The sequence below is a fragment of the Mytilus californianus genome, unplaced genomic scaffold, assembly GCF_021869535.1.
Source record: "Mytilus californianus isolate M0D057914Y unplaced genomic scaffold, xbMytCali1.0.p SCAF_7, whole genome shotgun sequence".
Classification (NCBI taxonomy): Eukaryota; Metazoa; Mollusca; class Bivalvia; order Mytilida; family Mytilidae; genus Mytilus; species Mytilus californianus.
This window is the reverse complement of record NW_026262723.1, coordinates 101959901-101986875: the sequence shown is the minus strand read 5'-3', so window position 1 is coordinate 101986875 and position 26975 is coordinate 101959901. Positions and strand designations below refer to the sequence as shown.

Here is a 26975-nt window from a genome sequence, read left to right as displayed (position 1 = left end):
TTTATTATTATAACTGAAAGGATACCATGTAAAAAAAGAAAAAGAAAACTTTGATTTGAAATCTTTTGCAAGTTTTATTATTATAACTGAAAGGATACCATCTTATGATTGGTTTTCATCAGTTTAAGTGACTGTGAACATGCATGAAATATTTGCCACTGGGTGTTAGACAACCAACAATCAATCAATCCAATTACTTGTATAAATTCAGCACCAGTAAGAGCTTGAAAAAAATGACTGTTAAACTACCAAGTGTTTAGACCAAACTTGTTCATGAATTCTTTGTTTGATCCAGTTTCGATCATAATTTTGATGTGCTGCATTTTTATGAAATCTTAAAGACTAGATTTTATAGTCTTTTCCCAGTACCATGAGATTGGAACATAATTATTTCATCAAATAAAGTGACAGATTTTACTATTATAGTCATCAAGTTAAGATTTTACACATTTGTTTACTCTTTTTTAGAAAGTTTGATGTAAATATTAAAGATTTTAGAATCCATAGACCTATTGAATTACCTAATTAAATAACTCAGTCTGTTTTTCTATTTTATGATTTCCCTGAAGAAGGAAAAACTATGCGACATTATGTAACTAGTGTTATTTATAATAGATGATGGGTTGGTATCTTGTCTCCTGTGTAATATGATATGATTAAACTAACATCTGCTTGAGTAAAAATTACCTAAATCTTTAATTTTCCCTCATTTCATTATTATATGTTCATTTTATTTATCTAATGGATTCTGTGAGAACATCAGTCCACAAATGGTGTATTAATAAAACAAGTTGCTTTCTTCAACAAAAGCAATACGTGAACCCAAGACCACTGACTGGTCTACAAAAAAATATTGCTGAATTTTTTTTGCTTCTTATTTGAATGAATGACTGTGAATAAGGTAATAATGATGTAGAAACACATTTTGTGACAATATGTACAATGTATTTGTGTGTAGATTCTTGCACAAGTCAATCAAAATCACTGTTGGATTTTAGTTGTAAAATAGAAAAGTGTATACAGCTACCATTTGAATTTACCTTTTTAGGCTTCACTGTTTATTAATCACTTCAGTGACTTGGGATTGTTCATAATTTTTTCTTATTGTTTAATACACAAAGTCCTAATCATATTGCAATTCCCAGGTTCTGCAAAACGGATGTCTAAGAAAAATTGCACAGACAGATCGCAATATAAATTTCAGCACTCAATTTGCTTTATAATCTGTATGCATGTATTCTATTTTTCATATTTTGTTTACTGGATGCCTTAAATTCTTATTATTGAAGCTCTCTGTGACTACAATACATAATTCATTTGTAAATGTAAGTCCTGGGATAATATTGGATATCAGAACAGTGTTAGTGTAAAAGTCTGTACAAGTCACATGTTGGACAATTAGATGTGGATAATCCCATTACTTGCCAAAGTAGGGCGTCGGTTTGGCTGTGCAGGATGTATAAGTACACAGCCACGTCCGGTCAGAATGGGGACGTTAAATCCAATGCTTCGTGTAGAAAGAGTGCCCATTAAGAACTCTTAAGGTATCCGTAGGTGGCCTATAGCAAGGCAAAATTCTTTCCATATCCAATGTACCCTCATTTCTAGTGGCAGATCAAAATTCACTGACCTACATCCAGGACGCCCTCTATTACAGGACCTACCTATTGTATTTCTTTTTAATTTGTTCTCGTCCTGAACATGCTTGAAATATTTGCCACTGGGTTTTAAACAACCAATAATCAATCAATCCCATTACTTGTCTAAATTCAGCATCAGTTTAATTGACTGTGAACATGCATGAAATATTTGCCACTGGGTGTTAGACAACCAACAATCAATCAATCCTATTACTTGTATAAGTTCAGCACCAGTAAGAGTTTGACATGTGAGTTTGAAACATGGTTTTCATTAAGATATATTGACCTCTAGTGTTTTATTGTATGTGTTACTGTTCTATTGACTTTTACCCAACATATTGATTTATATAAATTGGTTCTTTTGAGCATAATCAGGTATTCATAATGATTGTAAGTCAATGAGATGGAGGTCTGTTGTGTTATTAATGCTCAAGAACAAAGGAAACCTAAGAAGTTGCTTCAGACAGAGTTAAGCTTCAAATTGAACTTGGACTTTAAATTTCTGTATACGACCTCTACCATGAGTAGTTAGTAATGAATAGATAAGCTTTCAAAATCAAATGAATTTAATCCTGATGACATATACAGTTATCCTCTTTTTAAGAAACAAAAACTATTGAAATTAGCTATATAGTTTTTCCAAGCATATTAATTTATCAATAAGTTGTCATAGCAGAAATGACTTGTCTACTTTTCATAAGCGCCCCATATTGCAAAGATTTACACGCTATAAGGTTAAACTGTTAAAAACAAAAAGAATTGAAATTTGGAAGTTTGGAACAGTATACTCTTTGTCCCAGGTTTCAGTTAAAACTTAAAAAAATTAGTGAATATTCCCTTGGTTTTTGTCTCGCCTTGACGGAGTAAAAAAGCGAGACATTGGTATGCTGTTTCCGGCGTCGGCGGCGTCAACATCCATGGAGAATATTTGGCCCTGCTCCCTCAGTCATGGTCTATTTACTTTGAAACTTTTGCTTAGTTTACATGTATTAGTTTGTGATTAGATCAGTTTAAGATGAACTGCTAATGTTAAGTCATTGATATTTGGTATGCAAATTTATTGGCATTTGCAAGTATCGTTTCCATGGAGATTATATAGCCCCTGACCCCTGATCATGGTTCATTGACTTTGAAACTTTTACATAGTTTACAAGTTAATGTTTGTGTTTAGGTTTGATTCAAGGGAATGACTTATAATAAGTCAATGGTATTTGGTATGCAGTTGTATTAGCATTGGCACATCTCATTCCATGGAGATTGTTTAGCCATGTACCTTCAGTCATGGTTCATCGACTTTGAATATTTGCATTACTTACATGTTAAAGTATTGCAATTTTAATTTCAACATTTGCATTATCAAAATTACAAAAAGGCGAGACATATCTCTGTGATAACAGTTTATTACTTGAACTTCTGTTGGTATCTATTAAATTATTTTTGACAAAAATATTTCATTCTGCTTTCCGAACTAAGATAAATGGACCTCAGGCTAGATGGAAATAGGCAATTAATTAATGTTCAGAAATAATAAGTTTATTGTGACCATGGAAGTAAAATGAAATATAATACTTCCATGTTGTGACAGACAATGCACAATAGTATGTGGTATTAAATGATACACACAATGTGTACAGGGACCGTATCAAAACATATATAATTGCGTTATCATTATACTTGATATTTAATAAACATTCACACAAAATCGTCAGTGTTGGAATATTTTTATGATATTTTTTGCTACAGTCTAGTGTTTATTTATTTACTCTACAAAATTTATTCTACAAATGAACTCTGAAATAATTTACAATGTCACATGATAGCCTGTTGATAGAGGGACCGTTTCAAAGACATAGATAACTACCTATATGAATGATCGTTCCGAGAATCTTTTTTCGTGGGGTAACTGAATGGCCCATAAAAGCTACCAAAACTCACCAATATATATATATATATATAGACGTGAACCCCAAAAAAGAATAAATTAAGCGTCATGAACAAAACATAAAGTTGCATTACTATCAGTACATATCCATTTGACAACTATTTCGAGGCCTTGCCCCCTAGGTCAGGGTCCAGTGACTTTGAATTAATTTGTGATTTCAATGTTAAGTTTTCTGCTTCTGTCAGTTAAATAGGAACTACGTGTGATAGATCAATGATATTTTTTATAAAGTTGCATTACTATCAGTTCAAATCAGTTTGATGACTATTTCCAGGCCCTGTCCCCTAGCTTACTGGTCCAGCGACTTTGACTTTGCCAAAATGAAATCTACAGCATGCTACTTTCAAAAATGTAGTAAAAATTATTGGTCATAAAGCTTTTTTTCAAGCAACATGTTGTACTTAAGTTAGTATATTGTGACCTCTAGATGTCTCCTTTTTGTTGATTTGTGTTATTGGGTTGCTGGCTCATTGACATTTACACTTTTATTCTTATATATATTAACGAGTTTTCATTGATAAGCAGTATTTCTAGTAACGTTAAGCATGCAACAATCAATCAATCAGTATTTGAGTTTTGATAATTTAATTATGTAGTACTTTTGTTTATTAAGGAAAATTGTTTTTTTTTGCAAGCTTGTACTTCGATAGCATAATTTAAATAAAACCTTGTTTTGCTTGTATAATTACCAGATTATGCCCAACACTGTATGTGTTATGACCTAATAAAGAGATGAATGATTGATTTAGGTAAAGATTTTAAATAATTTGGTATTTATACTCCAAATCAATACCCGATTTGTCTTCTTATACAAATATTGTGAAAAACAATTTGTGCAGTTTATCCATAATAGCAACAGACTCCATGTGTTACCAGATGTAGTCTTACATTTAGATGCAAAAGTCAATATTTTTTATGAAATTATTGTAAGAGCTTTCTTTTGGCAGAAATAGAGAATACTTTCAAACAATATAGGTACTTATTTAGTAGTGATTTTGTTATGCTATAAAGATAGTTATATCCATGGTAAATTATATCTTCAAATATGTGCAGTAGAGGCTTACTTGAGCTAATAAGGATCATCATATTTAAACCTATTAATTATGGGACAAGGAAACATTATATTAGTCATTGACAACTTAGAAATAATGCTAGGAACATAAAATCTCATTTATTTAATCAATTTTTATCAGAGAACACTATTTGTTCAAACTGTAATTACCCTGTTGAGGATAACCAGCATTTCTTTTTTATTTGCTCTAAGTACAATGATGTAAGACAGATCTTACTTGATTCCATATACTCAATTGTTGATGATAATGTTGACATAAATATTGACTTATTACTTTTTGGAAACAGATTATTTTCTTATGATATGAATATTGCTATTTTTAAACTGTTCAGCAATATATCAGTGACACTCACTGTTTTGTTTGAAAATGTTTTGAAATTTCTGTTTTATTTAGTCTTTATTTTTTTCATTTCTTTCCCTTTTCAACATTATTTTCATTTATTGAACTAAGTAAGCTTAGTGTCTCTTCCAAACCTTATATCTATATTTCTAATGACTTATAAAGGATATATTTACATGTCTTAAGGTACTTGAATGAATGATGATTAATTGCCTACATACTTAAATATACTATACATTTAGTACTGTAATTAACACTATAAATATGTATTTGTTTTGTGTGTGCACATAAGTAGCATTCATTTTCCACTATATTATTTTATTTTAAATACAGTTGTTAATATTTGATTTATACCTTGTACATGTAGTATGGAGAGAGCTTTTATAGGCTGTGCCTGTTGCTCAATCCTTTTCATATCTTAATGAATAAAATATGTTTAAAATCAAATCAAGGATCATCATGCAGCCTTGTTTATTTCAGTTTAGGAAATCCTTAGTTTAAAGTACACTGCAGAACAAGTCTTTTCCTATAGTACAGATTTTATTAATTCATGGGTGCCACATGTGGAGCAGGATCTGCTAACCCTTTCAGAGCACCTGAGGTCATCCCTGGCTTTTGGTGGGGTTTGTGTTGCTCAGTTTTTGAGTTTTCTATGTAGTGTTATTTAGATTGTTGTTTGTCTTTTCCTAACTATTTGCCATAGTTTTGTTGGATTTTCTTTGACCCTTGTAATTTTATTGTCCATTTGGTGTCTTCTGACTAATTTTTTGTTAAAATTAAAGATGCAATCAGTCAGTTATTCACAAATAATTCAGTACAGAAAACTATAGTTGCTAACTTTTATGTCATTTGGTCTCTGGTGGAGAGTTGTCTCATTGGCAATCATACCACATCTTATCATTTTTGTCGAGCCTTCGACTTTAGTCGAAAAAGCGAGACATAGCGATCCTACATTCCGTCGTCGTCGTCGTTGTCGTCGGCGGCGTCCACAAATATTCACTCTGTGGTTAAAGTTTTTGAAATTTTAATAACTTTCTTAAACTATCCTGGATTTCTACCAAACTTGGACAGAAGCTTGTTTATGATCATAAGATAGTATCCAGAAGTAAATTTTGTAAAAATAAAATTCCATTTTTTCCGTATTTTACTTATAATTGGACTTAGTTTTTCTGCCGGGAAATATTACATTCACTCTGTGGTTAAAGTTTTTAGAATTTTAATAACTTTCCTAAACTATCCTGGGTTTGTACCAAACTTGAACAGAAGCTTGTTTATGATCATAAGATAGTATCCAGAAGTAAATTTTGTAAAAAAATAAATCCATTTTTTCCTTATTTTACTTTTAAATGGACTTAGATTTTCTGCCAGGAAACAACACATTCACTCTGTGGTTAAAGTTTTTAAAATTTTAATAACTTTCTTATACTATTTTGGATTTGTACCAAACTTGGACAGAAGCTTGTTTATGATCAAAAGCTAGTATCTAGAAGGAAATTTTGTAAAAAAATAAATCCATTTTTTCCGTATTTCACTTTTAAATGGACTTAGATTTTCTGCCAGGAAACAACACATTCACTCTGTGGTTAAAGTTTTTAAAATTTTAATAACTTTCTTATACTAATTTGGATTTGTACCAAACTTGGACAGAAGCTTGTTTATGATCAAATGCTAGTATCTAGAAGGAAATTTTGTTTTCTTCCAGTTAACATTACATTCAGTCTGCAGTTAAAGTTTTTAAACATTTATTAGATTCATAAACTATCCTGGATTTTTACCAAACTTGGACAGAAGCTTCTTACAATCAAAAGGTATTGTATCAAGAGGAATATTTTTATTGATTTACTTCCTCATTTTTGTTGAGCCTGCGATTAACAGAAAAAGTAGGCGAGACACTGGGTTCCACGGAACCCTTACAAATTTTTATTATATTCAAACCACATGTGATTTAGTATATGTAACTGCTCTCAGGAACAACATTTCTCTTTATTTTTTAAAAACCTCTCCAGAATAAAACTTAAGTCCTCAATGGCAGCTATAATTATTTACTAAACCACACCAAGATACCTCCACAACCTCACAAGAAATTTTTCTATCATTTAAGTTGGTTCCACCGTTATCAAGATGGTGTAATGTTTCAACGTATTTTTCATTGGTCTCAAGTAATTACCTTGGTAGTGTCCATATAGGTTGCAGCATTCAAATAGTACCTCACATGCCAAATCCGTTTTCAACTGGTAAAGCAGGTCTCTAAACAGAAGTTTTTTTTCAAGAATTATACGAAACAAAAGAAAAATTATTTTAAAACTTGAATGACTTTGTCAAACTGTCATGCAATTTTACAAAATTTGGAAAGAAGCTACTTTATAATCAAGAGATTTTTTCTTATGTTTTATTTTATATTTCATGATAAATGGACTTTCATGTAGTCAAGATTACACTTTTTCACTGACAGCAGCAATCACAGGCAGGGACACAGGGTTTAGCATACGGTAACACTCTATGAGTTTTTCTACATATTTCCCATATGCTCCAATTATCCTGAAACATGCATGAACTATTTGCCACTGGATGCTAAGCAACAAGCAAACAATAAATCCAATATAGTGGTGTCTCCCTTACTTGCATTGGATTTATTTGCAGATGTATACCACCATAAAGCACTCAGAAAGTAACAAAATAATCTTTCTTTTATAATTGGGTTTGATTGGTCATGTGCAATTGATTTAGCTGTTCTGGAAAAAAAATAACAGATGAATCATGTCTGCTCTTAGAGTAATAATCAGTAACATATGTGCAAAGTCTCATTTGCATTAACAGTTTTTTTTTAAAAGAAGTACCAGACAGACAATGAATGCTAAGTTATTATGAAAAATCACATGATAACTACAGTATGGAATAAATACCAGTACTATTTAAAATCATGATATTATTAATTAATGAGAAATAAACTGCATAAAATAATATTTGTAATTTTTTAAAAGAGGAAATGGTGCAGTGTACGTTGTCTCTTTGAAGCAGGAAATTGCCAAAAAATCTGTCTTTTTTATGAAGTATTTTTGACTGCAAATTCAATTAAGTGTTTGTTTCATTGTTTCCTTTATTTATACTAATTTAAGAGGAAACAGTCTATAATGAAAGTGTAGTAATATTTGAAAAATTGCATGTATCAACATCCTGAGTTAATTTCCAGGTACTATAATCAGTCACATTATGCTCTTACTATAGAATGCTTGGAAAATTAAAATTTGAACAGCAATATAAAACATTTATTTGTCAAAAACAACAAAAATGAGATCAAAACAAAAATATCACAAATATTCATTACTGGAAAATATCAACAAAAATCAATTACTTAACTCACAGAAAAACACCAAAAATACTTAGATTCATAAAAATAAGGAGTTAGTCATTACTTACGACAGTACTTTCTTCACAAGAATTTCTTAAATATTCAATGTAATAAAAACAGAAATTCTTATCTCTGCTAAAACATATAAAATGGCTGTATGCACATTCATATTGAAAACTGACCACAATTAGCCATGTAGCATTCTATCAATCAATATTTATCAATGGAGGAGTTTTGAAGAGATTAATTACTGTGGATTCATTTATTTTCATGGGTACCAATTTTTGTGGATTGAGGAAAAGTGGTATTTTCTTGGAAATTTGATTTCATGGTTTTGCCAAAGCCTGTTACAAGCATATTAAAAAATTTGCACTTCATTGAAATTTTAATTTTGAGGTTATTTATAATTATCTCTTTGAAAACCACTCAATCCTGAAAAATCTATGATTAACCATTTTGGAATACATTTCTGTTTGACAAAAAGAATTAAGAAAGTATCTAAATGTCATGAAAATAATGGAGTATAAATGTTGATTTTGGTATGAAAACCCCTCCTACCCTCTTTAAGAGTGCTCTTTGCACACTTACACCATTCTGTAATCATTAACCGGTATTTAATTTTAAAGAATAATCATTTTTCCTTAGCATAAGAAAACTTTTAAGTTTTATTAAACTAAGGATAGTCAGTTATAAGAATGTGTAAAGTTAAATAGATGTAGTGGTTTTTGGAGATAAGAAGAGAGTTGTACCACATTTATACAGCTGTCATCCAGGTAAAATATTACCTGCATAAACTATGATAAAAACTTATTTTAAAAAGAAAGTTGTCAATCCTTCATACAAAATGCACTTTTGAAATCACAGTCATTGCTCTTATAAATCCTTTAGCACCTGGTATTTTCAGCCCATGGCTTGAATATTTACATTGTTGACAAGCTTTGATAGAAAAAAAGGTTTAATATATAAATAATGACATTAAAAACTGATTATCCAAGTGACATGATTTCTGTTGAATCAATTTGTAATTCCTTATGAAGTTTCTTGCGACAAATTATACTTATTACGATTTGCAGTAGCTTTTTACAATGTCTTCTAAATCTAGCATCTCCTACATAATACACAAATATGTTAACAACATTATTAACAAAATAAGATCTGAACAAAAGTGGTAATGTTCCAAGTACAATTGGACTAGGTGGGAAAATGTCCCCACGAATAAATGTTGTGATAGCATTTAATGTTAAATGTGGAATGTAACTAATAACGTATGCAACAGTTATCGATAAGAAAATTTTTGTCACTGTATGTTTAGTTCTTTTCTTACCGTTATTGCCATTCTCAATTTTTAGGAGACGATTCATTCTGAAATGGTCCCTTAATTCCCAAATTATTTTAGCATACAGGTATATTAGAATTCCAAAAATCAGCACAAATATGACAAATAATAATGTAGCTTGAATGAATGGGTATTTAGTATTTCTCACATCATCATCAGTAGAACAGTCATAACCTGTAACATTCCCTGGAAATTTTTTGACCTTTTGTCCTTGGATAATTGCAGTGGGCCATGATAACAGTATTGAAAATGAGATTGCAAAGAAACAACACATTTTTGCCATTTTAAGAGACATTTCTTCACTGAATGGAAAACAAATTCTTCTATATCTTCCAGCAGCCATCACTGTCAGAACAAATGCAGATCCTAATTTCGCAACATCTCCAGTGAAACGAGAAAATTTACAAAATCCTTCACTATAGTACATATATGGGAAAGCATTGTCTACAATTTCTGATGGGATAGAAATACAACATGCTGTTAAATCTAATACAGCCAAACACAATATATAACATCTAAAGTTTGTTGGTTTGTATCTACATCCATATACTAATAAAATGATACTGTTACCAAGTATACCAACGGTTACCAGTATAGAAAGGTATATCACTGTCGGTAATCTCTGTTTAGCTTCGGCATCATTCAGTTCTTGTAAAGTTTTAAAAAAAGTCTCATTTGAATTGTTTACTTTGATCATAATGAAAAGTACTGCACCTATAAACACAACATGGATGTATATGTCCTTGTTATTAATTCCTGACGTAAGTAAATAAAGTCAGTAAACACTATTTCTTCTTCTTCAGTATTTACATGTATGCGAACCCGACCTTATGCATTTTGGTGCAAGTTATCAGGATAAAATCACTCTGGAAGAGATAAAGTACTTTTAGGCGCTTTTATCAGATAACATGTTTAATCTACTGTAAAGAAAACATTATTCTCAATTTCACAATTATATTTTCATTCAATTTATGATACACTCTAATTCCACTTTTATGGTAAAATTTGTGATTCAGTTAATTAAATATTCTGATTGAAAATGTATTTACAAGTTTATTTATCCATATAAGTCAAATAACAGTATAACCTTTAACACTCTCTTGTCTTATTCCAGTTAAACACTTCATACTTCAATAAGTTCTTTGTGGTATTGTTCTTCACTACAAATGTATTATATATTATATAATGAATGAAGAAGTTTAGACCATGTTCCAGGTATTCACCACACTATTTAATTACATATAACTTATTCCACTTTTATAGCATTAGGACTATATAGATCCACTGATCGTGGAACTTTATCGGAAGCTAATGTCTATAGTATTTTATCAATAATACCTAGTTGTATGATAAATTATCTCCTACACGGCTATCCTAACGGTAAACAGGACTCTTATAGTAAAGGTACACAGGATCACTGTCATAATAAAGTGGGCAGGAAATTTGTAAACAAAATTAGTATAGAAAATAGTGAATCTTTTGTTGTGCAGTATCAACATTAATTTGAATAAAACCTCAGTCTCAACATATGATTTTTAGTGATGATTAAGTCTTTTTAGACTGATTATTTTAATGCAGACCTCATAATTTAATGATTATGGGATTATTAGTAGCTTATTCTCAGATATTATTTAAATATTTTGGAAGAAATTACCTTTTGCTTACAACTAAAAATATTTTATGAATGCACGATTATTACAGACCAATGCAGGGCCAGTTTCCAAAACAAATCATAGACAAGGTCTGAGGCTTAAAATGAACAGGGGAAATTTATAAAATAGAATTAAGGATTGGAATTAGGGGGTGGGAGGAGAGGCAGGAGGATATTTTGCAGACTTAATTTTCATTTTAGATTGTTACTTAAAGAGTCTTATTTGGTTTGCTCAGCAGTGCTGCATGAAATATTTTTTTCTCACTTTATACACAATTATTCCCAGCATTTGTGGGGCAGAATAATTGTTTCAGCCTGTGTTGGGTCTTGTGCAAGATTAATTGTAGTTCCTACCATTGGCCAGAATATTGGTTTTGTAAAATACTTTCTCTAAGGGTAGCATAATGGACAAACAAGAATTTCATGATAAACAGTTAATCCGTGAAATTTTCTGTCAACTACTTAGGATAAAAGATGAAACTTGAATCACATTTGGTCAAGTTATATCAAGGGTATCAAAATTTTCATGTTACCTCTAGGGGCATGATCTTCAGGGGGTCCAAATGCCAAAAAATGCAATGATATAATAATCTCATTTGTAACCTTCTTAAAAAATATGATTTTTATTATACGACCTCAAAAAATTTTGTGGTCATATATTGGTATCACGTCGTCGTACTCAGCGTCGTCCGAAGACATTTGGTTTCCGGACAATAACTTTAGTATTTGTAAATAGAAATCTATCAAATTTAAACGCAAGGTTTATAACCACAAAAAGAAGGTTGGGATTGATTTTGGGGGTTATAGTTCTAACAGTTTAGGAATTAGGGGCCAAAAAGGGGCCCAAATAAGCATTTTTCTAGTTTCCAGACAATAACTTGTGGAACGGTGTATGTATCTCTCTGAAATTATACCACAAGTTTCCATACCACAAAGGGATGGTTAGGATTGGCTTTGGGGGGTTATGGCTCAAACCGTTTAGGAATTAGGGGTAAAAAAGGGGGAAAAACAAGGGTTTCCTGGTTAATGGACAATTAAAAAAAAGTACAATGTTATGTTTGGATTACCTCCCTTACACTGCTTTTAAATTATGTATAAAGAAAGGTAGCTGTCAATTTATTTTTAGAAGTTACTATTTAAAAATGCTGATTAAGGAATATTAATTTTAGCCATGATTATGTATGTCATCATTTTTATGATGTATTTAAATGGGTAATTATGGTTGCAAACTCCATTTTTTTTTGGAAAAAGGGGGGGGGGGTGAAAAAAAATTGGGGGGGGGGGGGCATTTTTACTCATTTCAGATTTCAGAAATTAAAAAGAAAATTTCTTCAAATATTTTTTTTTTTTAGGGGGGGGGGGGGGGGGTCAATTTGCAACAGCATAGTGTATTGCACAAAAGCAAAAAATTGAATATAAATTCAAATCATATAACCAATTCTAAGTTCTTTGACTACAGTTATTCTGTGTCAGAAACCTATTATGTGTCAAATATTTAATTACAATCCAAATTCAGACCTGTATCAAGCTTGAATATTGTGTCTATTTTTTGCATCAACTGTTCATGGTTGGACCTCTGCGGTCGTATCCAGCTGTGCTCGGCGAAGCAGTTTATTCTGAATTTTTCTACCAACAGCCGAGACATGTCTTTGTGTCAACAGTTTACCATGGGCTTTTGACCATTTTTAGACTATAATGTAACACAATGACACCTTGTAAATGCAACTCCTGAGACCATTTTAGAGAAAGCTCTCATACTTGATAGGATTGTTTGCCATCATGTATAGTTAACCATAAGAGACCTCCAAATTTCGACCATTTTTACAGGAGTTATTTACCTTGGACTTTTTGGACTATCCTACCACAATGACACCTTTTAAATGCAATTCCTCTGAGATTGTTTAACAGAAAGCACTCATATGTGGTAGGATAGTTTGCAATCCTGTATTGTTGACCATGTTTGGTCTATTAGATAACAGCCAACAAATACAACAGCTTGAAATACACTTTATACAGTAATCTATGCTCTATAATGTACACACAATTTTATTTTTTATTTACACAGCCGAAGGGGATATTTCGCTTAGAATAGCAATCTTGTTCTTTTTCAGTTTACAATAATTTACTTTGAACTTGATGCAGTTTGAATATAATGTAATTTTTAGATTGTTTCATTAGTGTGAATGGTTTGAACATTGTTTTGTCACATAAAACATAGGTGTTTAGCATTCAGTTGAGTTTCTTACCCAACAGGATTGATGGGAAAATAATGTTAAACTATTTTCCAGAGGCAGGCTGATTATTGGATATATAGTATTAAAACATTTATGACAATTTGAGTTTAGATTGAAAAAAATCTTTCTATCTGAAGCAAAGTGATTATGTTATAAGCATTATTCTGATTATTTTGCTGCAGTTTTAGTATTCAATGTTATTGACATTGCAAAAAAATAGCAACCGGGATAGTAACTACAAAAGTAAAACATTCTTGTTTTAAAAAAAAAAAAGAGGTCTGAAAAAGGAAAATCTTTATCCAAAGACAATTCTATTTTCTGCACAAATAGTAAGTTAATAGTCTTTGACTGCTTCATTGAGGTTCAATATCAATATTTTAATCTTTAGAGATGTGCTTACAGTGTCAAAATCTCAATTTTTAATCTTTAGAGATGTGCTTTCAGTGTCACAATCTCAATGTTTTAATCTTTAGAGATGTGCTTACAGTGTCACAATCTCAATGTTTTAATCTTTAGAGATGTGCTTACAGTGTCACAATCTCAATGTTTTAATCTTTAGAGATGTGCTTACAGTGTCAAAATCTCAATTTTTAATCTTTAGAGATGTGCTTTCAGTGTCAAAATCTCAATGTTTTAATCTTTAGAGATGTGCTTACAGTGTCACAATCTCAATGTTTTAATATTTAGAGATGTGCTTACAGTGTCACAATCTCAATGTTTCAAAATGTAAAGGGGTGTTTCAGAGTGCTATAATCCCAATGTCTAAAGATGTACACAAGTGCTTCAGATTGGTACAATCTCATTTTCTTCAGATCAAGCCAGGATGTCTCTTAAGGGGTTATTTTGGGTCAGGATGCTCTGACATTAATGGTCAAACTTCAATCTAAATCTTGACTTTAAAAGTCTTTAATGGTATTTTTTTGGTTTCCAGAGTTGGCCGCTGTGAACCCCTAAACCCCCACCTTCTGGCTATACTGGTGTGAATATGTACAGAACTGCTTAAGAGTGTCACAATCTCAATGTCTCAAGATGTACAGAAGTGCCTAAGAGTGTCACAATCTCAATGTCTTAAGATGTACAAAAGTGATTAAGATTTGTACAATTTCAATGTCTTAAGATATACAGAAGTGCTTAAGAGTGTCACTATCTCAATGTCTTAAAATGTACAAAAGTGTTTGAGAGTTGTGCAATCTCAATATCCTAATATGTACAGAAGTGCTTGAGAGTTGTACAATCTCAGTGTCCTGTATAACATGTAGAGACTTGCTTCCTTCTGTGTGGTTTAGCGATATAAAACCACTATTCACAAATTGCACAGAAATTCTTTAGTTTGAAACATTTTGAATATCTATGGGTAGAAGCCTAGATAAAAGATACTGTATTTATTAAGTTTAAATGCATATGACAATCGTGCTTACGTCAATCAATTCATGAAAAATTCATTTCTAAGTAAATGTATCAATTATATAATTGTCTACAACTAAAAAGGTAAAATGATATCTAAGACTATATAACCAGAAAAAAAGTCTAAAATAGCACTGCACATTGATTGATTTTTAAATAGTGAATAGATCAAGTTTTATATATCAAGGTTTAAAATTTGTACAGAGTACAAGCATTTTAATAAAGACTTTAGATGTTGCCATGGGATACACAGGATATGTCCATAACGTACAAAGCAATGCAATAGGTTCCCCTTATTTTGGGGTCCTTAATTGGACCCAAATTAACTTGGTTTTCCTAAAATATTAATACTTATCATGCAAAGGTGAAAGTAAAGTAAAACGATGTTGAAAAGGAACCTCCACAGTTCACTTAAGCTCACCTGGATCAAAGGGCCAGTGTTAGCTATTCTCATTACTTGGTGTCCTTCGACTGTCGTCATTGTCTGTCGTAGTTTGTTGTTTGTAAGCTTTTAAATTTGAACCAAACTTGACCACACACATCTTTGGGGTTTTTAGTTAAAAAAAATTGTGTTCGATGAACACAACTGCCAAGCAACATGGCTGCAATGATATTAAAAAGAACACAAGGGTCAAATGCAAGTGTTGTCTATAACATATTGAAAACCGTTTTATGGGTAAGAGTAAATTTGACACAAACAGAATGTTGAGAATTTCCAAATCTACCTACTGTCCATTTTGACCAAAATTGTCAGACTACTCTTTATGTCTTTAAATAACTACTTTTAACAATTTTTAAGCAATTTTGGCTGTCATCATGAAAACTGTGATATATATAGAAAAACCATAGATAGCAAAAATTATCTGCAGGACAAGAATTGATAAGAAGTCAACTTGATGGAAATCATCAGTCAATTCCTTGCAGGAGTTATTACTCTAGAAATGCATTTTTTACCCATTTTTGTTTTTTTTCTTCTTCAGAAACTATGGTAGATAACATGTGTAAATAGAAGAAATGATCTTAAAGACAAGATCTACAAAAAAACATTATGCGTGAAATAGTCAGTTGACTCCTTATTAGAGTTATTGCCCTTGAATGACATATTTTTTAACCAATTGTTTTGTTATTTTTTGGCAGAAACTATGGTAGATAAGAAGTATAATTAACAAAAATGATCTACAGGACAATATCTTCAAATAAGTCATATGGTTGAAATAGTCAGTTGATAACTTATAGTACATGTAGTTATTGCCCTTGAATGATGATTTTAACTCATTTTTGTGTTTTTGCCAAACCTTAGGAAGGTAAAGTTTTAAATTGGCAAATTGTTTTGAAAACTGTAGTGGATAAACACTTTGTCCAGCAAAAATGATCAGCAAGACAAGATTTTGGTCAACAAAGTTTCCATTCAACACAAATATTCTTGTTGCATTGTATCAATTCTATACAAAAATGGTAGGGGAGCAATGCAGGATCCTTGGAGCCACTAGCTTCCACTTTGGGTTAAAAAATAAGACCCATTAGGGAAATCTAATTTTGTAATGATTTGGGTGCTGTTTGATTGTCATTGACTTCACATCTTCTTTCATTGATACTTATTGTGTATATAGACATGGGTAAGAAACAATACAGGTAAAATATAGCAATACAAGACAGATTATCAAACCCATTACAAATATCTCAGAACTTTATTTGAAGTATAAGGATAAAAATACTCATTTTATGTAACTTCATTGCTTTATTGACAGTACAGTAAAATCCTCATAAGATGTATGATTTGATCTTTGATTTTTTTTTCTTCGATAGTTCATTCAAAATTTGTATAATGAACATATATAGAATAATATTAATGTAATAATGTAATTATGATATAAAAAAGCATATCTGAGTGGTAACAGCTGTTTTCCTGAGATATTAGTGACCTAATGTTTAACTTGATAAATAAGGTCAGAATTGGTGCCAGAGGTCCTTTGACAACAAAATTGTAAATACTGCAGTGAATTATATATCTACAATATTTTTGTACTTTTATAACAACTAATATTTAAATGTTTTGACTGATTTCATCATGAAAATTGATTTTTTTACAAGTCATTGTGTATGTATAAATGAATTTCTGTGGGAATTCTAATTGAAATATGATCATGATAAATGTCAATTTGACAAGAAAGTTTTCAATTGAGGTTCTTCAAACAGGCCTTCAGTTATGTTCAAATTTATTGTAATATGTCATAGACAATTTAAAATAATTTTGGTGAGCAATCATGTATTGTTTTATGATATACTATTTTATTATTATACCAGGCACTACATTGATTTAACAATGTAAATCATTATATTAGAAAATCATTTCATAATTTTTAGAAAATTAATAAGCTTATGTGATTGATGTTCTTGTTTTTATCAATTTTATTGTGATTATAGTGCCAGAAAATATTAATCATCAAATCTATATAGAATATATTCAAATTTTGAAATAAAAAGGCATGTATGAAATAGAAAATATTGAACCTGCCATTTTGTAATTGCATTGAGAAGTCTTACTTGAAACTGGATTGTGGGAAAATAATGATTCTAAAAAAAATTGCAAAAAATTTTCATTTTTAAAGACAACAAAATAAGTCAGTTTTTAACTGAACCTGTAATTTTTATCTAACCAAATTGTATAAAGACCGAATAAAACATAAATAACTAATTAATTAGTAATTTATGTTCAGTTTATCATACAATTTTCAATGCAGAAACATTGCTATTTTGTTCATATATAAAGTTTTGGTAAGTCTATTTTAAGACATGTCAGTAGCTATTTAAAATACCTGTGGGAATAATAAAAAAACATAAAGGAATAATAAGTTATGGGACTTTTAACAGTCATATTTGACACAAAATTTATAGGACTAAGGGTATCCGAATGCATATTTTTCTACAGAGCCATTTCATTTGCTTCTGATTAAATGCCTTCTAAATATCCCATGTTATTTTTGCAACAATTTTAAAATGCACGATAAAGTGTATCATGGGCTCTTTGAGTAGCTGTTGATTGTACAAAGTTTTAAATTGGTAAGTTCAAAATTTATAAATTTTCTATGGCATACTATTATATAATAGTTTAAAATTGTTCTTACAGTGATGCAAGCAACCGACTTAATCACTTAATTTTAAAGTAGAAATAAGGGTTAAAATCCAATTAACCAGCAATCATTTCTTCTGCAATAATGTATTATTTTAAAGGATCATATTGGGAAGAATTAATCCGTTGATGGTCCTGTTTTAGAATTATTCCTTACCATACCTATTGTTGAAGCATTGATATATTTTTTTTAAACTCTGCAGGCATGAATAATTGATTGGAAATATTTCAACTAGTAAGATGAGAAATTTTTATGCTAGAATTGTTTAGAAAGGAGAATTTTACCATAAGTGTAGAATTACTTTAACATAAAACTACCTGAAAAGCTTTATAAAGGTAAAAAGAACATTGAATAATTATGGACATGGAGTCTCATATTTTTTTTTTTTTCTCTACAAATTCAGTTATAGAAAAGGAAATGAAAACGATGAAAGTAACAGACTCGGAAGTTGACCGTGTTCTTGATCGGTATTTAATGGATTTAACAATAACGAACATTTTATTAAGATTAATTGACTTGTACTTTTAATTAGTTTGTCCTCATTATTGGGGTTATATAGAAAATAACAAAACGTGATTGTGAAGTGAAATGTGGGTGTCAATGATGTGTTTTGTAATTAGATGTGTTATATCCATTATCTTGTTGGTTAATATCATTATCAGTTGATGAGCCCATCTTGAAGAGATTCCACAAAAGGTTAATGAAAAAAATAATTTATAGAATTCCATGAAATTCATATCAAGGTATTGAAGTGCAGTTATTAAGGTGTAGATCCAGTCATTTAAGTCAAATTGTTGCACTGGCATGATTGTATATCAGAAATTATGCCAGATAGCCTTTAAAAACATCTAATCTAAAAGAATATTTTCAGGTATTTGGGATTTAGCAATTTCTGACAAAAAAAGGAAAGCATTGACTTTTTTATGTCAACTATAATAGTTGAGGGCATATTGTTTCAGGTCTGTGTATATGAAAACAAGAAGATGTGGTATGATTGCCAATGAAACAACTCTCCACCAAAGACCAAATGACAACTATAGGTCACCGTACGGCCTTCAACAATGAGCAAAACCCATACCATGTCCATCTCTCTGTTCAGTATCAGGTTAAAGTTTTGGTTTAAGGTAGTTTACCACAAATTTGTGGTCACATCAACTACACAAGTTTGTTATAATGTGATCTTTTTTAAATGAATACCAAATTAGGATTTGAGCCAGATTTCTGGGTTTACTTTCACATGTATAAAACATGAAATATGATACTGTGAAATCAGTATACATTCTCAGTTAAAAGTTTGGGTTTAAGTTAGTTTACCATGAAGTACTGGTCATATCAACTTGAAACATATTGCATATTTTCAATGTGATGTAAACTTTCTAAAATAGTTATCCCAAATTAAGGTTTTTGACACATTTGGAGCATGGTGTCCAATGGACACATATTCTTGTCCAGGCACTGATTCAGACCAACACAGTCCCCCTAAAAAGTAAAATAAAATGTAATAAAGGAAAGTTACAGTCAGTTTAGTGTCAAAATAAGGCCCCTAATTCCTAATTCACTGAGGGGCCATCAACAGTTGTTTGGAACCAGAATTTTAAGAAAAAAACATAAAATAAATCTACTGTTTAAAGAACAGTCTAAAAGGTTTCAAATTTTGAAAATAATGAAACAAATTAGGAAACAGACATACCCCTCAATTTCATACTGGGTGTTAAACAATTAATGTTCAATCAATCTCTTTCGTGCATATAGCTAGTTAATATTAAAACATCCCTGTATTAAAGAGTATTAAAGAGTATTTAACTTTCCCACTTATTGAGTTGTTTACTGTATAAAAAAAATAAATTAAATATTGATGATGCAAAGCTGCATGTTGTTTTAATGAACTTGGTAAATTTTCAGCATATTTGGTTTCAAGTAATTAACTACCCAGAATCATATGATGTTCAATTAATTCATGATTAGAAAGTTGAGAATAATTCATAAATCCCATTTCGTCCTATCTGTAAACAGCATGCACAAAATTTATAGTCATTGAAAATCCTTTCTGGTTGTTATGATCACTCCTGAGTAAACTTCTCTCACATAATGGAAATCTAATGCTATTATGACCAAAAGGGAAATCTCTTGTCGTGAAATGTCAGGATCGCTGCTCAGAAACAGTGAAGTTATAGCATGTATGTCATTAATCAACAGTACCAGGAGTAATGCCTTTTGTTTTAAGTAGTTTTATATTGAACTTAATTCCATAAAGTATTTATATTTTTTATCATCAGGATTAGTTCCATATGATATTCGGTTTTTAGTTAATAAAAATTGATTGTTAAGTTTTATAAGAATAACTTTCATTCGGTTACTTCAGGTAATAGGATAGAATAGTGAAATAGAGCAAGAAATGATTTCATTATTAATAGATATAACACTTGGAGATTTCTGTCTGGACGACCTGGGAGTCCGGACTGACCGACTTTAGATACAATATTAAATTTTATTCAGTTATGAATGTATGCTGTCTTATCTAATATCATGGTATGATTTTGATAGACTGAAATTGGGGCAAAATGTTTGTTTCTGGATGATATCCTTTTAACCATTTGTCAAACGTTCACCAAACTAGCTTGAGAATGCCCCTTAGATAAAATAAGACTCTATTGATTTTTGGGTCAAAGGTTAAAGTCACAATGCACATAAATAGACTGAAATTTTGGAAAAAGTTTCCATTAGGAACAATATGTTTCAAGGCTAAAACAAGATCATTACCAATCTTTGGTGGATATCATAAAGACCCAGTATTGATTTTTGGTTACTTGTTCAAAGATCTCAAGGTTCATCAGCAACAACAATTTCTGATGAAAAAGAATGATGATGAGCACTTCACATGAACTTTAACACAAAGACTCTTGTAGGGGAACAATTTGCAAGAACTGAATTTTATTCATCTTATTTATAGCCTTGTAAAACTTATTTTTAGCCTTGTAATTCACCTATGTTACAAGTTTCTCTAACCAATTAAATGGAATGCTTTCTTGTAAGTTGTTGTGATGTGTTTCTGATTGTTGTGTTTATTAGATGAGGAAAAATGGGACAGAATGTTCATTGCAAGAATAAAAACAAGCATCATTATTTACATCAGTAATGTTCTAGTCTAGTAACAGGCATAATTCAATGTCAAAAACAGCCAAACAGACTAATCACCATATTCTGGTCACTTCTTATCATAGACATGAATATGTAATAAACCATTCCAGAGAATCGAGAAAAATAACCAAATTTAACCACAGCTGAAAATACTAGGGACAAGAATGTATAATAAGTGAGCCTCTGTCTTGTTTAATTAAGTCTTAAGTGTTTATAAGTTGATTTAATATTGTAGTTATCAGCACAGTGATGGCCGTTTTTATCTTAAATTTAATGCCAGATTGTTGGTTATAAGGGTATATTTATACAACATTTCATGCATCTCCATCACATGCAGGCAGACAATTTCCATCACACGCAGGCAGACAATTTCCATCACAAATTTCCAATTATTGTGGCCATAAGCTTTGTTTAACAAACTGTTAACACATAATTTTAGTGCTTTCAGTGTAAGAATCAGTCCACTTATATAAAAGATAAAAGCTGGCCTTTTACTTAATTGTATCCATGAGGAATATTGACATTAAATTATGTAACGTTTCTGTTTCAGCTGTACATGCATTCAGACATCTATTACATTGGATTTCAAAGTAAAAGCAACTGAACAAAGACAGATAAAATCTTTCTTTCTCTTTTCAGATTTTGAAGAACTTGACAATCAGATAAATGATTTAAGAAGGGAATTGAAGCCTAAAGTCAGTAAATTACGTGATATGGAGAAAAAGGAGGATATAAAAGGATTTAACCTCAATCCACTGTCAAAGGAGGAAATGAAATCAGTAGAAGAACTTATTTGATGAATTGGAATAGAGCATGTGTACTAATTTGCAGGAAATTTGAAGTTGCAAGTTAATGGAAATATCAAAAAGAGGTGGACAGAGTGAACAAAAAACATATATGGTTCAATGATTGGCGCTCCATCAAATCATAATTACTCACTACTGAACAAATTTGTCTGTCTTACAGCAATAATCAGTTATATATCTTTTTTTCAATTTTTTGCTGTCAATTGATGGGTTATAAAGGGACTTGGTTAGCTAAATACGATTCCATATATAATTTTTATCTGATAGAATTCCAACATTCATTGAAATTGATTTAACTACTGAACTGACTAGGCCATCTTCCTTGTGATATGGGATTATCAGTAATTAAATGATAATGGTAGTCCATCGAACTGTGACAGAAATTAATGAACGTTTGTTATTTTATTTCATTATTTATCACTTTGTTAGGAAAATTAAAGATAATAAAAACCTATTATATATGTTTTTTTTCTGCATAGTGTTAATGAAAAGCAAACAAAAACTAACTTTCTATTAGTAAGTCAACATTTTGTCACATGAAACTAATAAATCAAAGGTAAATACCAGACGAAAACTTTATTTACCTCAAATCATAACAAAAACCAAATCAAATGATTTTATTCTGGACGAGAAAAATACAAAAAACAAATCTCTTATATAGGTGTGGGCAACATTAAAATACAATTAGATTTTTACTAATTTAAAAGAAACAAAGTTCTCGTTTAGGATATATTTTACACCACTAAACATTGTCTGAACAAGCTAGCAATATCTGAAAGGACTTGGTTTTGAATTACTAGGACTAGAAAAAATGTCTTAAAACAAAATCTTACAGGACTTCATTTGTAAATCACTAAGATGAAAAACAAATTTACCAAACTAGATTTTAAAATTACTAGGACTAGACAGATTGAAAAACCAGAACCAGACAATTTCTTAGTTGATAGGACTATGATGAGTCTTGATACACAACTATTGCAATGTCTATGCTAACAACATAATCTCACAGGAACAGATTTTTAATCTCTGAAAAAAGCCAAATCATTACACTTTCATTAGACAGTATTTGAAAAAAAATCCTACAGGACTAGATTATGTCTGATATAACAGATATTAAGGGGTAAGACTGTATAAAAAAATCTAACAGATAAAAGCCATATTTAAACTGATAAAGCATATGAATATCTAGACAGGACTAAACATTATCTGAACAAGAGGTGTCTGAAGACTTCATAGTTTCTGAAGAAAAAGAGCTACAACACATTATAGTGAACAAATACATATATTTAATGTGAACAAACACAGACTTGATGTACATTTAAACAAGCACAAATCTAACAAGATAAAGCAAAGTCTGAACTGTTAAGAACTACTGGACAATGTCTTAATAAAAAAATTAAAAGTTACGATAGTGGCTGGAAAAAAAAACATATTGCCTAGCTAGGACTAGCACAATAACCACACTCGCTTGTACTGAGCCGATACAGTGTATAATCAAAAAGTGATCTTATAATTCGACGAAATTTCTGATGAAATGGAGATCTCACACAAGAACTAGATATCTGAACAAAAAGAGATCCTACGCTATAACATATGCCATGCTAGAACCTAATGTTGAGCAACTACACATCTAGAACTAGGACTAGGCAGTCCCAATAATGAGAGATCGTATATAAGACTAGAAAATATCTGACCAAATACAAATCTCGAACAAGGATTAGACATTGTCTGAATAAGGGTGAAATCCTGCCCTAGAGCCTTATGTTTTAATAAATTTAGCAACCACATATCTAGCGCTAGGACTCGATAGTTGCTAAAATCACAGATCTTACACAGGGCTAGACAATGTCTGATCCAGCACAGATCTTACAATAGAAATTGAATATATTTGACCAAGAACACATCATATACTATTATTATAATACATTGGACAAAAACAGATATTGCACAAGGATTTTAAGGAATCTGACTAAACACAAATCTTACACAATGACTAAACTTTGTATCGACAAAAACATACCCTTCCTGATTTCCTGAATTCACCCTGTTTTTTACGGGGTTGTTGTATCTTTAGTTTTCTCTGTAATATTTTGTTTATGTTGTATGTCTTTTTGCTGTTTTTCTTTTTGACAATGGTTTTATTTGTTTTTATTAGACTTATGGTTTTTGTCGAGCCTGCGACTTTTGTCGCAGAAAGCTCGACATAGGGATAGCGATCCGGCGGCGGCGGCGGCGTTAGCTAACTTCTTAAAAGCTTTATATTTTAGAAGGTGGAAGGTCTGGATGCTTCATACTTTGTATATGGATGCCTCATGTTACGAAGTTTCCGTCAGTCACATGTCCAATGTCCTTGACCTCATTTTCATGGTTCAGTGACTACTTGAAAAAAAAGTTAAGATTTTTTGTAATGTTAGATTCTCTCTTATTATAAGTAATAAGATAACTATATTTGGTATGTGGGTACCTTGCAAGGTCCTCATGCCCGTCAGACAGTTTTCACTTGACCTCGACCTCATTTCATGGATCAGTGAACAAGGTTAAGTTTTGGTGGTCAAGTCCATATCTCAGATACTATAAGCAATAGGTCTAGTATATTCGGTGTATGGAAGGACTGTAAGGTGTACATGTCCAACTGGCAGGTGTCATCTGACCTTGACCTCATTTTCATGGTTCAGTGGTTATAGTTAAGTTTTTGTGTTTTGGTCTGTTTTTCTTATACTGTATGCCATAGGTCTACTATATTTGGTGTATGGAATGATTGTAAGGTGTACATGTCTAGCGGGCAGGTGTCATTTGACCTTGACCTCATTTTCATGGTTCAGTGGTCAAAGTTAAGTTTTTGAGTTTTGGTCTTTTTTTCTAATACTATGTGCAATAGTTCAACTATATTTGGTATGTGCGTACCTTGCAAGGTCCTCATGCCCGTCAGACAGTTTTCACTTGACCTCGACCTCATTTCATGGATCAATGAACAAGGTTAAGTTTTGGTGGTCAAGTCAATATCTCAGATTCTATAAGCAATAGGTCTAGTATATTCGGTGTATGGAAGGACTGTAAGGTGTACATGTCCAACTGGCAGGTGTCATCTGACCTTGGCCTCATTTTCATGGTTCAGTGGTTATAGTTAAGTTTTTGTGTTTTGGTCTGTTTTTCTTATACTGTATGCCATAGGTCTACTATATTTGGTGTATGGAATGATTGTAAGGTGTACATGTCTAGCGGGCAGGTGTCATCTGACCTTGACCTCATTTTCATGGTTCAGTGGTCAAAGTTAAGTTTTTTGAGTTTTGGTCATTTTTCTAATACTATATGCAATAGTTCAACTATATTTGGTGTATGGAAATATTTTATGATCTATTTGGCAGTCACACAGGTTTTATTTAACCTTGACCCCATTTTCAAGGTTCATTGCTCAGTGTTAAGTTTTTGTGTTTTGGTCTGTTTTTCTTAAACTATAAGCAATAGGTCAACTATATTTGTTGTATGGAAGAATTGTTAGCTGTACATGCCTGCCTAGCATGGTTCATCTGACCTTGACCTCATTTTCATGGTTCATTGGTCAATGTTAAGGTTACTTGGTTAATGTTAAGTTTATGTGACAGTTGTAATAAAGCTTTATATTTAGGACTATCAACATAATATCAATGATTAGTAAAGAAGGCGAGACATTTCAGCGTGTGCACTCTTGTTATATTAAGACTAGACCATGTAAAAACAAAAACAGGTCATGCATAAGGACTAGATAATGTCTTTGCAAAACAAAATTTATCTTTTTGGTTATTTGTATCATTAAGTTGCTGCCTCATTGGCATATACTCAATTTCTTCCTTTATTCATACTAACACGAGACAACAGTTAACCAAAAAAGATATTACACTAAAACAAGACGATGCCTGAACAAACTTAGATATTTCAATTAGAGTATTATTAAAGCAAGATAAATCTTGAACAAGAACAAGACATTCTGAAAAATAACAAATCTTAAAAAAGGACTAAACAATGTCTAAACGTTTTTGTAAACTTAGTTGTCTTTATGTGGTGACTAGCTAGATATTTTCACAATCTTACAGTCCAATTTATCCAACCAAACAATCCATTTTGTATAATAATGAATATCTTATTTTCAAATTAGAGGCAACAGTAGTTTCCTGATGTTCAAATCTCATAAATCTGTTTCAAAGATACAAATCAAAGGTTGTAATGAGTATGATAGGTTTAATGCTACTTGTAGATAAACTCATCATAGATGCCAGGATTGAAATTTTGTACGCCAGACGCGCTTTTCTTCTACAAAAGACTCATTAGTGACGCTCGAATCAAAAAAGTTAAAAAGGCCAAATAAAGTACGAAGTTGAAGAGCATTGAAGACCCAAAATTCCTAAACATTTGGCCAAATATAGGTAAGGTAATCCATTCCTGGGGTAGAAAATCCTTAGTATTTCGAAAAAATTTTGTAAAAAGGTAATTTAAAATAATGACCGTATCCATGATAATTCATGTCCACACAGAAATGCTGACTACTGGGCTGGTGAACACAGAGCAAAGAAATAAAAGATGTCAAAAATAGTTTAAAGAAATACAAGATGCTTAAACAAAGTGCAAAACGATACTACACAATTCAAATCAATTCAAGATGTAGAACATGCAAAGCAATACAGATGTAAAACATAGTGCAAATCTATACAAGGTGCAGAACAGAGTTTAAAACAATACAGGATGTAGAACATAGTGTAAATCAATAAGATAATAATAATAATAATAATAATAATAATAATAATAATAATTCTTTATTTAAAGAGGGTTACACAGTTAGCTATAAAACTAATCTTTCCTGAGGCCCTCATGAAATACATTGAAATATAACAAACAAAAAAATACAAAATAATCAAACAAACACACACATAAGAAAAATCATATAAGAAATTGTTATGA

The 26975-nt window shown here is 31.1% G+C and overlaps 2 protein-coding genes and 1 long non-coding RNA gene across 3 annotated transcripts in view; 2 read left to right on the top strand and 1 right to left on the bottom strand.

Moving 5' to 3' along the window:
• Positions 1–22497, top strand: part of LOC127708204 (p53 and DNA damage-regulated protein 1-like) — a 71748-nt gene extending 49251 nt beyond the window's left edge. The window contains exon 4 of the mRNA XM_052213054.1: positions 21877–22497. Within this exon, the coding sequence (XP_052069014.1) occupies positions 21877–22034 (158 nt within the window). The 3' untranslated portion in view covers positions 22035–22497. The remainder of the gene's footprint in view (positions 1–21876) is intronic.
• On the bottom strand, positions 8247–11735 carry LOC127708197 (bombesin receptor subtype-3-like). Its single transcript, XM_052213047.1, has one exon. The coding sequence runs from the start codon at positions 10374–10376 to the stop codon at positions 9330–9332; it is 1047 nt and encodes a 348-aa protein (XP_052069007.1). The 5' UTR covers positions 10377–11735; the 3' UTR covers positions 8247–9329.
• A 2189-nt stretch (positions 22498–24686) lies between the features above and the next one.
• On the top strand, positions 24687–25483 carry LOC127708211 (uncharacterized). The gene is made up of 2 exons (XR_007985189.1): positions 24687–24829; positions 25270–25483. It is a non-coding gene; the product is annotated as an uncharacterized LOC127708211 (long non-coding RNA).
• Positions 25484–26975: the final 1492 nt, after the last annotated feature.